This window comes from Herpailurus yagouaroundi, unplaced genomic scaffold (assembly GCF_014898765.1).
Source record: "Herpailurus yagouaroundi ecotype Mexico unplaced genomic scaffold, PumYag 190, whole genome shotgun sequence".
NCBI classification, from domain to species: Eukaryota; Metazoa; Chordata; class Mammalia; order Carnivora; family Felidae; genus Herpailurus; species Herpailurus yagouaroundi.
Genome location: NW_024412421.1, coordinates 10,329,825 through 10,349,302, shown reverse-complemented (window position 1 = coordinate 10,349,302; position 19,478 = coordinate 10,329,825). Strand labels below are relative to the sequence as shown.

The window sequence follows — 19,478 nt, the reverse complement described above, 5'->3', positions numbered from 1 at the left end:
CTACATCTGCCTTATTTGCTCCTTCTGAGAAGAGTTATAGCTATAATTTGGTATAAGCAGGTTTACGGTAAAGATGACCCTATTACTCAAATGTACGCTATTTGCCTCAGGTTAGTGAATTAGTTGCTTCATCAACAAGTTCACTTATAATGTGTAATATTTTCTAAAAGACTGGAGATAAATCTCCTACTCTGCTTCCATACTGTCTTAATCACTTTCTTAAAAAATACGGCAAAGCCTATTCTGTACTTCTCGAATGGGCTTAAATAACACTGCTTGTGGTTTCCTTATTTGGGAAGGGAAACTTTTCATTATAATTTTATAGTATGTTTTAAATGTCACCATGCAGAGAGGCACCTGGGTGGCTCAATCAGTTAAGCGTCGACTCTTGATTTCAGCTCAAGTCATGACCTCACAGGGTTGTGAGATGGAGCCTTGTGTGTGTGCACCCCACCCCCACCCCCCAGGTGCAGGTCTACTTAAGATTCTCTCTCCCTGTGCTCCTGCCCTGCTCACGCGCTTGCATGTGCTGTCTCTCAAAAACAACACAAAACAAACAAAAAAAAACAGGCACCATGAAGAAACTTTAAATAAGTTTCTAGCTTCTTGACTGAGTTTGAGGGATGTAAATGGCATAGATTTATATTCAATAAATATTTTCTACAAACATATGAGCATTAAAATTCATAAAATTAACAACAAAACAAGAGGTGTTGGTGAGGATGCAGAGAAAGGGAAACCTTCTTGCACTGCTGGTGGGAATGCAAACTGATGCAGCCGCTCTGGAAAGAAGTGTGGAGATTCCTCAAAAAACTAAAAACAGAACTATGACCCAGCAATTGCACTATTAGGTATTTACCTAAAGGATACAAAAATACAGATTCCAAGGGGGTACGTGCAACCCAATGCTTCTAGCAGCATTATCAACAATAGCCAAATTATGGAGACAGCCCAAATGTCCCTTGACTGTTGAATGAATAAAGATGTATATATACAATGGAATATTGCTCAGCCATCAAAAAAAAAAATAATCTTGCCACTTGCAATGACGTGGATGGAGCTAGAATATATTATGCTAAGTGAAGAAAGTCAATCAGAGAAAGAAAAATACATGATTTCACTCATATGTGTAATATAAGAAATAAAACAGATGGATATATAGGAAGGGCAGGGAAAGAGAAGAGAGGGAAACAAACTACAAGAGACTCTTAACTGACAGAGAACACACTGAGGGTTGATGAAGGGAGGTGGGTGGGAGACGGGCTAGATGGATGGTGAGTATTAAGAAGGGCACTTGTGATGAGCACGGGGTGTTGAATGTAAATGATGAATCACTGAATTCTACCTCTGAAACCAATGTTGTACTGTATATTAACTACAATATAAATAATTTAAAAAAAGAAATAAAAAGAGTCTATCCACAGTATAAACAAAATTGAGTCAGATACCAGAACTGCTTCAAAGGCTGGTATTAATAACGTTAGGAAGACCTTTCTGAATTGGTTATGGAGAAGATTTGTAAGAACCTCCTTTCCCCGGCCTGTTCTACAGCAGATATTAAGATGTACAAAATAAATTTATTTCTATGAGGGAAAAAATTCCCCTCAGAATAATATGCACAGGTATACCTTGCTTAACGCTATAATTTTGAGGAATTAAAACTAGGTTTTATAAAAGGGATTATCAAATATTTAGATACTTAAATTTACTAGCAGAGCCTGAGGCAAAAAGAACCCAGATATAACTTTAAAAAAAAGTTGGGGCACCTGGGTGGCTCGGCTGAATGTCTGGCTCCTCTTGATTTCAGCTCAGCTCATGATCTCGAAGTTCATGGGATCGAGCCCTGTGTCAGGCTCTGTGCTGACAGTGTAGAGCCTGCTTGGGATTCTCTCTCTCTCTCTCTCTCTCTCTCTCTCTCTCTCTCTGCTCTTCCCCCCTGCTTGTGCTCCCTCTCTCTCAAAATAAATAAGCATTAAAAAAAAAATACTATCATCTACTGAGTGATTGTTATGTGTAAGGCACTATTCTAGAAGCTTTACATATATTATGATAATCTCTGTAAGACATAATTTCCCTCTTATAGATGAGGAACCTGAGGCTTAGAGAATTAATTCACCCACTATTATGTAGCTAGTCAAGGGGCTGGGCCGAAATTTGAAACTTGGTTGATCATAGTTCTAAAACTTTTGCTCCTAACTACTGAACTGCAGTTAAGTTAAAATATTCTTTCAACTTGAACAATGTTCTTTCATTTCACTGTTATTCAACCTGGGATTTCATACATATAGTTAGACAAAGCAGGGGAGAAACAAAACACGTACAGGTGTGCCCTGCAGTTTCAATTTACAAGCTTCCCAAATGGATCTAAGATGGCCAAATAAGGGATACAAAAAGAGAGGAGGACGAACGCTTTCCTTGATCTATGTCCCTACATCGCCAACAGAAAGTGCACACAGCCATGCTCTCGGAAAAATAACTCATCTTGAATCTCTGGTCTGTGGCGTAGATAGGCAAGCAAGATAAGAATCAGTCTTTGTGAAACCATTTCCTATGTAGCTTGCAACACAAACTCGCTCCTTATTTACTACATTCCCTAATAAAGATCATAGCTTTGTGTTTTCTGCTATTGAAATGTTTAGATACTTCCAAACAGGAGTAGATGTTAGCAAGTAAAAATATCAAAGCTTATAATTTACTCTGCCATCAGAGGAGAAATAAAATATTCTCCCTTGCCTTATGAGCTCAAGGCTTGGTGAAGAGATCCTAATGAAGTGAAGGAGTCAAAGGTTATGGTTCCTATAGAACGCTGTCATCTCATAGGAGGTGGCAAGGAGTCAGATACTTACTTGTCTACAAGAGTCCGTATGACTGCTAGTGTGTCCAGCACTAGTCCATCTACATTTTGTTTCTTTCTCCTTGGCTCATGTGGTCCTCGGCCCCTCCTTGGTGGCCGAACAGGGTCCCGGGGTTGGCTCCTCATGTCAGCAGTGGGTACTGCACTGTTCTCGGCTTGTTGCTGCTGGGTGTCAACACTATCTTCCACTCCACTGTCATCTCGGCAGATACAGGAATTACCCATGGTAGCAGTGGCACCTCTAGTCCCCAGGAAGTGGGCTATGTGCTCCTCAAGAGTCAACAGCAGACCCTGGCCAAGGCTTCTGCTCACTAAGAACACGGCCCAACCAAAGACGATCATTTAGATAGTTTTCAGTTTTCCAAGTACTGTTTTCATAATCTGGAGTGGAGGAACTTGCATTCTATTTGTTTTTAACAAACGAATATGGAAGAAAGTTGCAGAACCGATCTCCAACATTATCAATTCCAGGGAATCTAGGTCATCCAGTGGCAGTTCTAAAAGAGAACAAAAGAAAAATGCATCAAAGATTCTTGGTCATTTAATTACTCACAGTTTCTAAGTTTGATTTTATAGGCATAGGATTACAGTGGGAAATCATCTCTGGTTATTTTTATAGGTTTCCGACACAAAGAGGTACCTTTACATAAGGGAATTACGATCAAGAACTTCTTTTTAGCACTACAACATGAAGTTGATTGCTAAACCATATCCTTGTAAACCACACAAATTACCACTGATTTCCCCCCCCCAAAATCCATATGCATGGTTCTACCTATGCAGAAATACATTAGAAGAATATGTACCATTGTTGCAAAGACTCCTTTAATGGATTAAAAAGAGAAAAAAGAACTGTTTCCTTTTTAAATTTAAATGTATGAGAAAAGTTAATATTTCAAATAAACTATCTAATTACAGATGCTTATTGTTAAAAAAAAGTTATGATACAAATATGCTAGCACCCACTTGATATCAAGGAGAATAAAGAGTAGAGTGTTTCACTTGAATGCAATCACCAAACTGTACACGTTTCCCATTTGGAGGCACTCTTGAGAATTTACAGAAATCATACAAGCAGTTACAAAGTTTTTCTGTTATGTCAGCAAGACTGTTTGGAGAGAGGCAAATATACATTACAAAGTTACATTTTCACAACGATGAGTTTTTTGTACAATATGTCTGCTGCTACAAAGTTACGAAAGAGCACACCCATGATCTTTGTCTAAAAATACTGACTAGGCACCCTATGCCTACACCATGCTGGCACTGGGAGAATAAAAATGAACAAGGCACAGTCCCTGCCCTCTAGGAATTCATGGATGGCAATTCTCATCCCATACAGTCTGGTCATCAACAAAAACCTAATGATAGAACCACCTCCTCATTAAACTGAGAAAATCTGGTTAGGTCTAGAAAGGATTTGGAAGAAGAAAACAGAAGTGGGAGGGGGTTGGCAATAGAAAGTAAAAAATCATGCCAAGACCCGGAGACAAGACCCATAAGGACAAAATGGACGTATAAGGAATAGAGACTAGTGTGTACTCTCAACATTTGGTTATTTACAATTAAACTGTGTATATTGAGCACTGGCTCAGGAATAGCTATAAATAAAATGTGTAATTCAATGGAGCAAGAGAAAAGCAAGAGAAAAATTAACTCCATTATTGGGACAGATTTGCAGCAAATTCTTTTAAATATTTGCCTAGTTTAATTACTGTTCATGGGGGAAAACTAAAGGAAAGGAGATGGAGATAGAAAGCCTTTACTCATATGTATAATAATCTAATATAACCCATAGAGGGAGGGGGAGGGACAACAGAAGGAAGAGGAGGGAGGGATGGGAAGAAAGAAGAGAGTTAACAGACAGTATCTCTCTCCAGACAAGCAAGATAGCAATGGCTGAGCCAAGTAATACCATAGGTATTTTGGTTCTCCCCAGTCAGGCTGTCTTTAAAATTTGGAGGTTATACTTAAAAGGATGTGACTGAAGTATAGGTAGGAGCATAAGACAAGGACTCTGCTGGAAACAGCTTTTTTTTTTTTTTTTAAATTTTTTGTTTTCAACGTTTATTTATTTTTGGGACAGAGAGAGACAGAGCATGAACGGGGGAGGGGCAGAGAGAGAGGGAGACACAGAATCGGAAACAGGCTCCAGGCTCTGAGCCATCAGCCCAGAGCCCGACGCGGGGCTCGAACTCACGGAGTGCGAGATCGTGACCTGGCTGAAGTCGGACTCTTAACCGACTGCGCCACCCAGGCGCCCCGGAAACAGCTTTTTAATAAAAAGAGAATCAACAAAGAGTTGAAGTAATACCATTCCCATTACTGCAGGGACCATGGTATACATACAATTCCCCTCAGAGAGTAGATAATTAAGAGCTCTCAATGCTTAAAAGGACAAGAGACAGAAATCAGAAATAAGGCTTTAAAAGGGTCCCTGCTATAAATTTGATCTTATAAACTATGCTGCTAAGACCAAAAAGTAACATATTTAAGAAGCAGTGCTCCAGCCCTTCTCACAGAAATTTCAGAGAAGACACTGTTGGAACAATTCAGACGAAGCGGGTAAAGAACCCAACGTTTTCTGGTAGGTCTGCCCAGTTGATATGCCACTAGAGCACTCCCATGAAATATCAAAGAACTATATTAAAAGTTTTTTATCTGTTAACTTTTTAATGTTTACTTATTTTTGAGAGAGAGAAAGAGAGAGAGCACGAGCACGAGCAAGCAGGAGTGGGGGAGAGGCAGAGAGACGGAGACAGAATCTGAAGCAGGCTCCAGGCTCTGAGCTGTCAGCAGAGCCCGATATGGGGCTCGAGCCCATGAACCATGAGATCATGACCTGAGCTGAAGTTGGACACTTCACCAACTGAGCCATCCAGGCACCCCATCTGTTAACTTTTTAAAACAAAAGATGGATGCACTTTTATTTTAAGACTGAAATGCTGCATACAATCTACAGAAAAGTGAAAGCCTCTCTTCTGCATAGCCCATTCCTTTCCCAGAGGTAACCCCTGCTAAAAGCTTCATGTGTCTGTTTGCACACTAATATACTTAAAAACAACAACTATTTTTTAAGAGAGAGGCTGCAAGTGAGAAAAGGGCTGGGATAGGGGTCGGGGGGGGGGAGAGAAAAAAATATCCCATGAGGGGCAGAGGAGAAAGGGAAAGAGAAGTGGGGTTCACCTGAAGTGGGGCTCGTGCTCACTTGATGTGGGGCTTTAGCTCACCCAAAGCAGGGCTCGAACTCGAAAACATGAGATCAAGATGTGAGCTGAAGTCAGATGCTTAACCAACTGAGCCACCCGGGTGCACCCCCCCCCCCCCCGCCAATTTTTAAACTTAAATAGGATGATGCTGGGGCGCCTGGGTGGTGCAGTCGGTTAAGCGTCCGACTTCAGCCAGGTCACGATCTCACGGTCCGTGAGTTCGAGCCCCGCATCAGGCTCTGGGCTGATGGCTCAGAGCCTGGAGCCTGTTTCCGATTCTGTGTCTCCCTCTCTCTCTGCTCCTCCCCCGTTCATGCTCTGTCTCTCTCTGTCCCAAAAATAAATAAACGTTGAAAAAAAAATTAAAAAAAAAATAGGATGATGCCATAAACATCTGAGGTTTGCTTTTTTTCTTAACAATACATTTTTTTTTTATTTGAGAAAGAGAGCATGAGTGGGGGAGGGGCAGAGAGGAGGAGAGAGAATCCCAAGGAGGCTCCATGCTGTCAGCACAGAGCCTGATGCAGGGTTCGATCTCATGAATGGGGGAGATGACCTGAGCTGAGATCAGGAGTTGGATGCTTAACCAACTGAGCCACCCAGGCACACCAACAGCACATCTTTCTATACCAGTATATCTAAAACTACTCCTCATCCCAGTTAAGTCTGTATCAAAATCCATACTCTGGATTGTCATAGTTTCTTACCCACTAGGCCATAAAAATCTGTGTCTAAGCCAACTAATACTTCGGGGACGGTAGTGGGAGTGGTCCAGGATTCAATACAAGGGAACTCTATTTGGTAATGCTTCATTTCCTGGCCAAGTGCTCTCTTACCCTGAACTGCTCCGTGGTGTTGGGGTTACTGGAGCAGAGGGAATTCTACTGGCTTCTCTAAAGCTCCTGAGCCTTTCCAGATGATCAATATGGAAGTTGGGATAGGCGTGTCATGTAAATAAGATTCAGTCCACTCAGACACATTAAATTGGGGAAAGCATAACTGCGGAAGGGAGACCAATCAGGCATTTTAAAAAACTGGTAATGATTTGAGAATGTCAGTTGAGATTAAGTCTCAGAAAAAGTGTTGGGAGAGAACAGAGAATCCTACAATTACAGTTTAATGCCATCACTTGTAAAGCTATTTAGATTAACAAGAAATGATGGGAATGCTTCTGAGAAATACAGTGGGTTAAAAAAAAAAAAAAAGCTTGTTGAATCTCAAAGTCTTAAACTTCATTCTATCCAAAAATGTTTTGCTAAACTGGATATAGAATAATTAATCTATGCAGATTTCCTTTTAGTACTGTTCTAAAGGGAAGATATCCAGTACCTATAGGTATTTATAAAAATCTGACTCAATTTGAAGGAAGATGACAAGAATTCAGTGAGCTTTTGCTTATTTTCATACTGAACTCAAGTGTAGTTCAGGTCAAGTTCTTCCAAAGGAGTCATTTTCCCTAAATGACCCCAAAATGATGCCAACTACAAAATCTGTCATAGGAGGAAATGGGAGTAAAAAAATAAAGTTTTCAAATATTTTAAAATTAAAGACTTTCTCTTTAATTAAAGACCAGGTGTAAAGAAGAGGCTAATTAGGTGGGGGAAATCTGAAACATACAAGAAAAAAAAAGAGCTGGTATCTTTAAAAAACTTCTGAAATGAACATACAGAGAATCTTTAAGGGTCACATCTAAAGGCAGGGGACATAAGTGAACAAAGGGTATGATCTTTTAGTTTATTCAGTACTAAAGAATGTATAGCTTTTATCAGGAAATCATTGCCACTTGTTATACTTCTCTCACAGAACAAATTGTGAATACTTTAGGCAAAAGACTAGGTAATGAAGTTAAACAATTACACTTTACACAGCTTCGTTTTATCTCATTCCAAAAATCATTATGTGGTCCTCTTCTGAAGGACCATTGTTTTAAGACAGTAACACTCAGCCTACAGATCTTATACAGGATGCCAGAGGCCACCTCCAGTACAGGGTACGGGGCTTTGCAGTCAGAAAGACTGGGCGCAGGTCCCAGCTCTGCAATATTTACAGCTATGCATTCTAAGTACCCTATTGACACACTTTAAAACATGGAGATAATAATAGTTCTTACACAGTACTACTGTGAGGATTAAATGGAATAGTGCATGTAAAACATGTGGCACAGAGCCTTACACTTACACTGGATCCAAAAATGCAAGATGTTATTATAAAATGAGTGACTAAATAATCTGGGATGTGGGGACTCTGGAGTAAGACCTGATTTAAGAGCACTAAGAAGGGCACCTGGGTGGCTCAGTCAGTTGAGTGTCCAACTTCGGCTCAGGTCACAATCTCACGGTTCGTGGGTTTGAGCCCTGCGTCGGGCTCTGCATGGACAGTTCAGAGCCTGGAGTCTGCTTCAGGTTCTGTGTCTCCCTCTCTTTCTGCCCCTCCCCTGCTCTCCCTCTGTCTTTCTCTCTCTCTGTCAAAAGTAAATAAACATTAAAAAATTAAAAAAAAAAAAAGAGCACTAAGATAACTGTGGGGCACTTGGGTGGTTCAGTCAGTTGAGTATCCAACTTTTGATTTCAGCTCAGGTGATGATCACAGTTTGTGGGTTCAAGCCTGGCATGGGGCTCTGCGCTGACAGTGCAGAGCCTGCTTGGGATCCTCTTTCTCTGCCCTCCCCTCTCTTTCGAGATAAACTTTAAACAAAGAAACAAACAGCACTAAGATAACCAAAGAAGTTATCTTTTATAGTTATCACCTACCCTGTACTAAAATAATTTTTACTTATCCATACTTTTAGACAAAGAACCTTAGAAGGGATTGTAGCTTAATCATCCCAAAGGCAATGTCCATTAGAATTGCTTAAGTACTTCTTAAAATGCAAATTCCTGGTTCCACTCCAAATCACCAGCATCAGAATTTCTAGGATGTGACCCAAGCAACTATTTTCTTCAAATTCTCCAGTTGATTCTGATGGTGGTCAGGTTTGGAAATCACTGTGCTATAGAACCTAACACAGAAATGTGTCACAATAGGTAGGACCTACTAACTGGATGAAGGAACAAATGGAAACACTACAGAGTGATTCTTCTGAGGTCAAAAAAGTTAATCTCCCTTTCCAGAAAAATGAACTGATACTATCTTTGAACTTAGCCTTCTGGAGAAGGCAGCCAAAAAAGCCATTAGAGTACAGTTACATCCATTAATGATTATATACAGTACATATTGACATAATGAATAAAATAGCTCCCTATTTTTCCCAACAGACCCACCCTATGAAGCATCATGAATCGAGATGGTACCCTGCTGATGGGTAATATCATTCAATGGTTGACAGACTGAATGAAATGGAAAATGAATAAGAATAGAGATTATGTAAAGGCAAAACATCTCAAATACCTATATACTTCCACAGAACTTTGATGACTACTTAGCATTAGATGGTTGGCTCAATTTTGAGAACAAAAAAAGCTAGTCACATAATTTAAATATACACAAGGACTAGATCTGTGGCTGTAGCAGTCATCAACTGACGTGGCAACCACCAACTGATTAAATTATAATGATGCCACTGGATGCCATTGCTTAGTAGAGACACTTTTTACCATCTAAATGATAATGCGTTTTAAATCATTATACTGTTCATAGCCATTTTGCTGCAAGTGCATAATTATAAAACATTTCCTTTTACAAAATAAAGTAACAACTATTCTTTCCATTTCTATGTCATTTACGATTTATTAGATTTTTACATTTTATTTACTTTAGCGTTGCTCTGAAAGGGAAAAAGAAATCAAACTTGGGCTCTCAGAAAGTTCAGTGTTAAGGCAGTGAGGTCCGGTACTCAAAACACAGACCTCTACCATCATAAACTATCCACCACAGAGACATCTGGCCAACTGATCTAACCCTGTCTGATGATGGTCCAGGAATCAATGATTCATCTCTTCAAATATTTGCTTGCATTCAATCATAATAAAGCTCAGTGACATTAAGAATATTTTCTTTTCTCTGAAAATAAGACTTCAGGATTATGCTGCCAAGAAAGGAGAAGCTGGTTAAATGAATGGCTATAGGAAGAAAAAACACACTTTGGGCATGAAATTACCATTGCTGTCATCTTCACCTCATCATTCCAAAACAGTGTTCCAGGATGCAGTAATTTTTTCCAAGCCACTCCCCAATTCTCAAAGACTAAATCCTATAGCATGAAGAGTAACAACATGTAATACATTGAAAATTTTAATGGTTTTCTTTCATTAGATCAAGTTTTGGATTTTATCCTAAGATAGTGAATATGCATAGGACCAGGGATAGCGTCCAGTGTCATGTTTAATGCGCCCTCGACATTTTATTATGGACAGCTTCAAACATACAGAAAAGTTGAATTTTACAGTGAACACCTACATACCCACCATCTACATTCTAACAATAACATTTTACTATACTTGCTTTATCACACACCTATCCTCAATCCATCTGTTTTTGATGCATTTCAAAGTAAATCACAGGTATTAGTATACTGCCTCCCTAAATAATTCAGCATGTATATCACTAACTGGCCTTCAATATGTTTTCAGAGGTTAAATCTACACATAATGAAAGATACAAGTCTTAAGAATGTATGTGCCAAGTTTTGTCAAATGCATACACCTGTGTAACTCAAAGGTAGACAACCTTACTCAAATATTTTTGTTTTTAAAATATTCTACAGAACAGCCCAAAGACCGTAACTTTTTTTTTTTTTTTTTTTTTTTTTTTTGCTGAAGACTGTGTCTAAATGGGGAAAAGTTGGAGGTCAACAAGGTTATGTAGTTGTACAATAAGTAGATAAGAAAAGTGTATTATATGTCAAGAGTATACTTACAAGTTGAAACAGAAACCACCTAAAGACATTTTAACAAGAGTGTTTTTCTCTAGACTAAAAAGCATCTGATATTCTGTGGTGGGGGTGGGGGTGAGGGGGGAAGATTGTGAAATATTTGGTTGGAACTTCACTTTTCCCCCAAAAGAAAAAGCAGCTCTGGTAAGATAGTTTTACATGTCACCCAGGTGTCCAAAACTATCTGCATTAGTGCTGGCCACTTGAAGTTTAAGCCAGATAGGGTACTATTATCCCAGAGATCATAACTAACCTTCACATTGTCCGAGAAAAGCATTGGGTAATTTTCATACTTCTGCTATGCACAGAGGTTAGTTAGAGAAAGTACAACTTTGGGAAGAAAAGTAGTTAATTTTTCTGGTTGAATTGGTAGAGAAGGAGTAGCTGGAAAAAGCTTCTAAAACGTTGGGAACTTTTTAACTCAGTAGCAGTGGTGGCTGTGGTCAGGTGAGATTTTTTAGCAGAATAAATTATAGAAGATAGCCCTGACCTGAAACAGTACAAAGGAGAAGAGTCAAATCCTTTTAATATTCAAAAATTGTAACAAGAAATAAAATGTAGGGCTGGGATAGAGTAAGGAATTTCCAGAAGCAAATAATAGTAAAAAAGGACAAGTAAATAATACTTGCCTGGTCTCAAGAATTGAAAAATTTGCCTTGAATCCAAAACGGAAATGCTAAGGAAGAACTGAGGTAAGCGCTAATGATGGCTACAGTACGGAGGGGAAAACCACACGTAATACGCCACACTATTGGGGATTTATCCCCCCTGGGAGACCAAATAACAGGAAGTCATATAGATCTGTTACTCAAACACATATATCATCCACAAATCTGAAGGAAAAGGACTTTACTGTTACAGAACTCTCTGCTATTAAGAAAACAAAATGTGTCAATAGCATGTATAGCAACACTTTCCTTAAAGAGATCTACTTAAATAGTCAATTGCATACTCAATTGGATACCTATTAGAAACTAATAGGCAGTCAATAAGTAATTTAAGTGAATTTATTCTAAAATCTGTAAAAATGAAATATTTCCAAAGGAGTTATCACTTTGAAAAACTGAGACAACATCACTCAATAAATATAAACCCAATGCTTATATGCACCAAGCAAAGCCAAAGAAAGGTCCTCATGTTTTTGGCAGAGGGACAAAGGACAGCAACAGACAACACACCTAGTGCCGGACCCATAACACAGCACATGCCATAGAAACTTACGGATAAAGCATTAGGTCTACTAGGAGGAGGCCTCTCCCTCGACCGTTTTTCCAGTGGAAAAGGAACTTAGTGACCTTCAAGTATCTCTTACAACCAAGTTTTTAGGTGACTATATATACCAGAATTAGCAAAAGGGGAATGAAGATTTATCTGTGCTGCAACACATTCATGTTTTAAATTATAAGCCAAAGCATTTTTGGTACAACTATGCCTAGCCACACAGTGAAAAGTTAACCAAAAGCCCATAAATTAAATAGATAAAGATGAAGCTAATAGTAATTTAAATGGCAGGTGGGGGAGGGGGGTAGAAAAGAGGAAGCACAATGGAAACCCAAGATCCATTTGAGACCATACTGAGGATACATCCTAAATAAGCACCCTTCCTGAATATGGCAAGAACCCCATTCTGCATATGACATGTAAGAAGCTTTGCACTGTTGCCAAGTTTCCCAGGACAGACTCAGGGACAACAGTAAACTCTAATGCTATACTAGTTTTGGCTTATGAATACACATTTTAGTAATTCTTAACAATTCACTTCATAAGTTATTAATAAGCAGCCCTTAGGTATATGAAAGTATGAACAACTATGAAGCAATAAGAACTGAAAAAAGGAGTTGCACTTCTCACAAAGAACGGTGGAGTAGGAGCCGTACTTGGAAAGTCACCGCATTAGGGGAGCCCATGAGCAGAAACTTAACTCTTCCGGAGGTAGAAGGGGTAAGAAAAAAATTACATTGCAACGTTAAACCGAGGTAATAATAAACTTGCCAAGTCAAGTATTTCAAACGTTCTATTTGATGTGTATAGGACCCATGATATTATGCCTGGAATAATTTCAAACAACAAGAAAGTTACATGCATGGTTCATTCATTAACAAACTTCTGGAGTGCATCAATTCTTTAATTTTTCAAACACATTCTTCATTTTCAAAAGCTCAGAAAGAGAGAAAGGAAAATATTCTCTTACAGCCAACCACTATAAAATGTTTGCTTCATTTAGCCTTGTGTATATCACACAGTTATATACAGTTTTCTATAGTTAAATATGCTCTTACATCTTTAACCAGCAAGCATTCTCTTTTGAAATGGGCACGGAGAGTAAAATTTAACAATTTTACCTTTTTTCCCAATCATATTGCAAAAGCTATTTCAAAAGCTGACCACCGAATAGATAAACCAAAGTGAAAATATACATTCTTTTGCACTACTAAAATTGTAAGTCTCCTTCTAATGGTTTTGGCCCAAGTTTTATCATTCACCACTTCCTATTCTGTTTTTCAATTTTCAAAATTGTACACAAGGAAAAACTATCCAAACTCAATGGTAAACGCGAAGATGCCAAATATTTGAAGAGAAGCTACACTGATAGTTTACTGCTCCCAAATAACTCTGGATATAGACTGCTGGTTCCATTGTGATTCCCATCTGTGGTGCCTAATGATTTTCCATTTACTTTTTAAGCCCTGTGACTATCGCACCTACTTTACAAGCATCCGATCACGAAACAGAAAACTTCCAATTTGAAGTAGTAATACTGATTACCATCCTTAAGAATTCCTAATAATTTCTCAAACTATGTAGATATTAGAGTATCAAGGAGAGTTGTATTTTAAAGGATGCAAAATGACTTCTCACTTCATTAAAAAAATTATTTATTTTTGTAATTCCTGATAGGCTGAATTAAGATGAGTAGAAACAAAATGAGTAAATGCACTTCAGGAACACACAACAATGTTTTTGTTATTCTCTTGCCAAAACACACTTCAGAGTTGTATCGAATAACAAACTTTTATACATAATGCTAAGTTTTTATTTTCCCTTGTTTCTTGGCCAATTTACTAAGGTGAAAAGTCATTTGTTGACAAACTGAAAAAGTCCACATAGAGCATGCTGGAACATTTCCTATAATCAATAACTTAAAAATAATCATGGAATACAGAAATAATGAAGGGTTTGTGAAAACAGCAAAAGCAGGCCACAGACATTAAGCAGTAGGTCAGGACAACATGTATCCTGGGAAATCAGAAAGCTCATAAAATCACCACAGTGCTTTTTTTTTTTTTTTTAAAGACCCATGGAATATAAAATTAGAAAAACAGGAATTTCAAGCCAGGTTTTAGCTAAAAAACAACAAAAAAAAAACCTTCAAAAATCACAAATTATCCAACATCTGGAAAACCAGCTAACAAACGCCATTAACCAAATATTAGGAAAATGTCATACATGGACTCAAGTATTTTATAGCTTCATAGGGGGAGCTACAAAGCAAGATGTCATTCGAGGAAATGTAACTTCTATATATGGGGAAAAATAAAAAGAACCATTGTGGAAGAGAAATTTAAAAGCAATTGCTTATGTGCCTCATAATCTAGTTTGAGGCCACCGCAGAGTGCAGAAAGGCGTAATATTCGTGGAGGGAAAAAAGGAGGTCTCATTTACAAAATCACAAGAGAGGAAGCATGATATTCACTACATGTAGACATCCAAAGGCCATAAATATATACATGGAAAAAGGGGAGGAGGTTTATAATATTGAGATCAAATTTCAGCTGTCAGAGAAAAACTTTCTGAAGGAAAAGATTATATTCTAGTGCTACCTCCTGCCAGCACCATCAGCACTTCAGAGTAAATTAAAACTCTGGGAGCAAAAAACCGGAAATCCCTCCACTCCCATCTAAGCAGGGGCTGAAACCATGGGTTTAGATCATAATATGACCTAGAAAGCTCTGAACCTTGAGGTTTTCATACAATATGGCTCCCAGTACAAGAGGTGATCAACAATTGTGTTAATACTAATCCCTTACATCTACATACTGCTTTACAGTTTGGAAAGTGCCTTCACTTTTCTTCTCCAACCCCTTTGGTGGTAGAATCGCAGTACTTGACTCGCACACAGCTTGTAGTTTCTAAAGTATCTTCACGTACTGCCCTATTTTACAGAAGGGACCCGAGGAGGTTAATAAGGACGGTCCACGGTAGGTGAGGGGCCTGGACGTCTGCAGGACCCTACTCAGTCACTCGTAGACACTTCCAACCTCCTGAAGTTCAAAGTACAACACTCCAAGGGGGAGCAGCCAGCCTCATTCAGACAGCTCTACGGCATGGAACTGCACAGTTTCAGTGAACCATCTCTGCCTCGCTCTCCCTCCCCGAAGACAGGGAAACTGAGGCACCAGGTAGGAACAAAAGCCACAGCTAGAGTCACGCAAGCAGTGCTGTTAGGATGGACTTCCCTCCACCCCACCTGCACTTTGCCCAGAAGCAGCTGAATCCTGTGTTTGAGACACAGGTTCGGTCTCCAGAAAGGAAAACCCTTGCCATTACTGCTTCCCTCTCACTATTCTCCGCCGGGCTTTCCTACCGAGGGTGGTCTCTTCTCTCCAGAGCCGCTCAGCAACAACCTCTCTCTAGGGCCCTTACCCATTTTCCACATCGGGCCTCCGGAGTAAAAGAATCCTCTAGCTCTGGCTCCCAACTCCTAGCCCCTCTCCCTGAGGTGTCTCTCGACCCCAAGGCATTTCTATGTCTCCCAGGGGAAGGTCCGACTTCCACCCGTGCCACCTAAACCTTAAACTCCACAAAAGAAAACCCTCCCAAAGCCTCCTCCCGTTACCCCTTCCGTCCAGGACACCCCCGAGGAGCACCCCTAAACATCAGGAGCCTCCCAAGAGCTACCTGCCTCTCACCTGGGCCCTTTTAGCCACGGCCTCCTCGGAAGGGCGACCCCCAACAACCTCCTCCGGTCACGAATCCGCTAAAGGGGGAACACCCTCTTCCAGGTACCTCTTCAGGCGCCTTCAGCGCGGGCCTCAGTGGAGAACCTCCGGGCTGTTTCCTGGGCTCTGCCCAACGCCACTCCCTCCCGGGCCCCTTCCCGGAGTCTCCCTCAGCCCCAGTCCGGTCTCCCCACCGCAGACTCGGACGGCTGTTCCCCTCCCTCACGGACGTCCCCAGCCCTCGGACTCCCCCCAGCTCCGCGTCCCCAGTGGTTTCCCAGAGCAGCGCGGCCGGGCTGCGGCACTGACTTCTCCAGCTCCAGGGCCCACCCGAGGGAGGGGGCGGCGGTGGCGGCGCGACTCCTTTGTGACAGGTCCGAGAGAGCGGTAAAGATGGACGCGAGGCCACGGCGCTGCCATTACGCGCTGGGCCCACCCCCGCTTCGTACCGCCCCTGCCCTCCCTCAGTCCCCTAGGAAACGCCCCTTCCTCTGTGGCAAGCCCTCTCCCTTACAGCCAGTCATAGTTCAGGGGTGGTATCACGTGATCGCCCGGCCCGACCCGCCCCCCAAGCACGAGCTGGCCAATCCCCTTGCTGAGGTGAGAATGGCCCAATCAAGTCTCTCTGGCTAGCTTTCCTGGTACCGGATTTCCATCTGTCTCCTGGGGAGGAAGAAAGGTGCGGATTGGGTTACGCTACCGGAAGCGGGGCGGAACTTTGTTGTGGCGGTGAGGAAGAGGAAGCCCTGAAGGGTCAAAAGGAATACAAAAGCAAAGGCTATTTTCCTTCATTTCTTTTTTTCTTTCTCTCTTTCCCTTTTTTTTTTTTCCCCTAAAGAGCGCGTGGCCTTAGTGGTGGCGGTTTGGGGTGGGCGCCGCCGAGGTGAGGGGGTCTAGCCTCCTGCACGCTGGTAGGTGAGTGCGGCCTGGGCCCTGGCAGAGAGACCCGGGCTCCAGCTTCTTCGCTGAGGAGATGGGGGTGTGTTGGGGGGGGGGCGGGGTGGGCTACGTCTGGTGTGAGGTTTAGGGCCAAGCCCGTTCTCAGTCTGCGCACTTGCCCAGTATTCTGAGTCACCGGAGCCAGGGGCTTGCTGGGGGCCAGCCTGAGGGGAGCCGAGGGAACCCGCGGGAAGGCCTCCAACTCGTCTGGGGGGAAGGATCCCGGCCCTTTCTAGCGGTCTTGGGACTTCGCACCTCTTGCCGGATCTCTTCCACCGTTTCTGCTAAGTGGGGCCACCCAGGTTCCAAGTGAGGAGCGGGCTCTCTCCCAGGGGTCTTGGAAAGGCTCCGGGCCACTCAGGAGATGTGGGAGTGCCTGGTTGGACATGGTTGAATCACAGAGTGCAAGTGTAGGATGGGAAACACATTTATTATGTACCATGCACCTTTTGCTGTGCTCAGTGCGTTTTCTTCTGATAGATAGCAATCCACCGTGCTCGTTTCGCAAAAAAAAAAAAACAAACTAAGACTGAGGGTTGGGTTGAAGGATCTTGATTGAGAGTTTGCTCACGTGAGTTGTCAATGCGCACAGGTGTAAAGGTGGCGACCTACTTGTTGATAGCAGTGGTTCTTAATCTAGTAGAAAACGAGATCTTCTGTGGCCTGTTTAAATGCAGACTCTCGGACCCTACCCCCCAGATAGTCTGACTGAGTAGGTCTGCAGTTGGGACCCAGGGAAGCCAAGTGCGGGCCTGGTTGTCAGAATCCCCAATGCCCTCTTGTGTATACCAGCTGTGAGGTAAGATTTGTTGATTGTTGGCTGTTTGACTTGATATCAAACAGGGACCTCATGAAATAGTTTGGAGGGCACGACTTCTGAAATCCTTGAAAAGAATCAGTGTTTATACTCCCTTTTGATAACCAGGAATTGAGCGGAGATAAAAGCAGCTTTTACAGTCTTTCAAATGGAGCATGAGAGGAGCTGTTAACAATTTATAGGGGTCTGAAAGCAGAGGCTGGCCACCTATTTTTCTCAGCTGAAGTGTTGGTGTCTTAATCCCTTACAATCAGGAAGAATTATGTCAAGACCATTTACCTGGTTAGCAGTCTTCCCTTTTACCTTCTAAGAATCTTGATGTTTGGTTAGAGTTAAGCTGCTGCCTCAGAAATTGAAATCCACGTAGCTGGTAAGTGAAGTAATTAAAGTGCGTGGTTCCGCCATTCATGCACTCATACTGTAATCGTGCCTTTTGGGCAGCTGCATTAAACAAGTTCGGTATATTCACTGTTGATCACCTTTTGAAAATGCTTTGTCTGCATGCTTAAATGTGATCTGTTTCTTTATTGTAGGATGTATTTTAAAAGTTGTTTTCTGTTTTTTGTTTTCTGCATTTTCCTGGCGATATATCCAACTATGGATGTGTTTTTGTTGGATTTGGTGTTTGTCAGACTTCTTTTCATTCTGTAAAATTCTTGGCCATTTTATATTGCTATGCCCCATTGTTTATCTCCTTTGCTGATTTAACACAGATCCTTTCACTTTATTGTCTATGCCTCTTACTCTTTTATTTTTCCGTACTACATCCTGGATAATGTTTTCTTCATTAATTCTCAAGTTATTTCTAATCTGTTATTACACCCTTCCATTGACATCTTAAATTCAGTTATTGTGTTTTTTAGTTCCTGAGGTTCTATTTCATCCTTTTTCAAATGTGCCATGCCATTGTTTCACAGTCTGCTGTTAATTTAGAGGCTTGGTTTTTGTTTCTTTCAACGCAGTAAGCATTGTTTTATAATCTATATGTGTTAATTCCACTGTCAGTTCCCTTTGAGTCTGTTTCTTTTGCTCATTATTGCTGCTGTTTTTCCTCCCAGTTCACCTTTACCTTTTTAAAAAATTTGTTTATTTTTGAGAGACAGAGACAGACAGAAGCCCAAGAGGGCTCTGCACTGACGCGGGTCTCAAACTCACTAACCTAAGATCATGACCTGAGCCGAAATCACGAGTCGTACACTTAACAGACTGAGCCACCCAGGCGCCCCCACCTTTATCTTAATGGTATAGTTCTTTGGGACACTAGGTTAAGATGAAGAAGTTGGTTATCAGACTCTGCACCTTTTGTGGACTCCTGGCTTTGACTTTTGTTTCTGTTGCTTCGTAAGTGCATCAAAACAGCAGTTTTCAAGGTCAAGGACAGAGAAATCCTCAGGATGAAAACCAGTTTGAATGTTGGGTTTAATTTCTGATTTTCTTTCACCTTTCTTGGCTTTGGGCCTTTTTTGTTTGTTTGGTTTTTTTTTGTTTGTTTTTTTTACTGCCTTGTTAGGTTTTCTGTTTAAGAATCATTTAAAAAATTTCTTCCAGTTTTTTGTTTGTTTAGTCATAGAGGTAGAGGATTGGTCTTTATTACCTAGCCCACTATTTCTGGAAATGAAAGCCCCCTTTCATGTTGATTTTGGAATGTGAAATTTGTGATTTCAGGCAATCTTAAAGATCTTTCTCCGTATACCTTAAACTTCCACCACTTTTCCCTATGTAGTGTCACAGCTGCTGTCAACATGAAGTTTCCCTGATACTTTTTTTTAGTCTTCCTTTTCTGAACTCCACAGTGCTTAGCTTCTATTTATTCTCTTGTAGCATTTAACCTCATTCTTCTCCTAAAATT

General features: G+C 41.0%; 2 protein-coding genes across 8 annotated transcripts in view; one reads left to right on the top strand and one right to left on the bottom strand.

Moving 5' to 3' along the window:
• Window positions 1-16,313, bottom strand: part of RSPRY1 (ring finger and SPRY domain containing 1) — a 44,425-nt gene extending 28,112 nt beyond the window's left edge. The window contains exons 1-2 of one of the 2 annotated variants that reach the window (XM_040498090.1): window positions 15,844-16,313; window positions 2,847-3,351 (exon numbers count right to left, since the gene is read on the bottom strand). In XM_040498090.1, the coding sequence (XP_040354024.1) occupies window positions 2,847-3,196 (350 nt within the window). In that variant the 5' untranslated portion in view covers window positions 3,197-3,351; window positions 15,844-16,313. The remainder of the gene's footprint in view (window positions 1-2,846; window positions 3,352-15,843) is intronic. The other variant, XM_040498091.1, reaches the window with a different exon arrangement.
• A 28-nt stretch (window positions 16,314-16,341) lies between these two features.
• Window positions 16,342-19,478, top strand: part of PSME3IP1 (proteasome activator subunit 3 interacting protein 1) — a 31,788-nt gene continuing 28,651 nt past the window's right edge. The window contains exon 1 of one of the 6 annotated variants that reach the window (XM_040498093.1): window positions 16,342-16,473. The gene's annotated coding sequence lies outside the window, so the exon portion shown is untranslated. The other 5 variants (XM_040498096.1, XM_040498099.1, XM_040498095.1 and 2 more) reach the window with 5 other exon arrangements.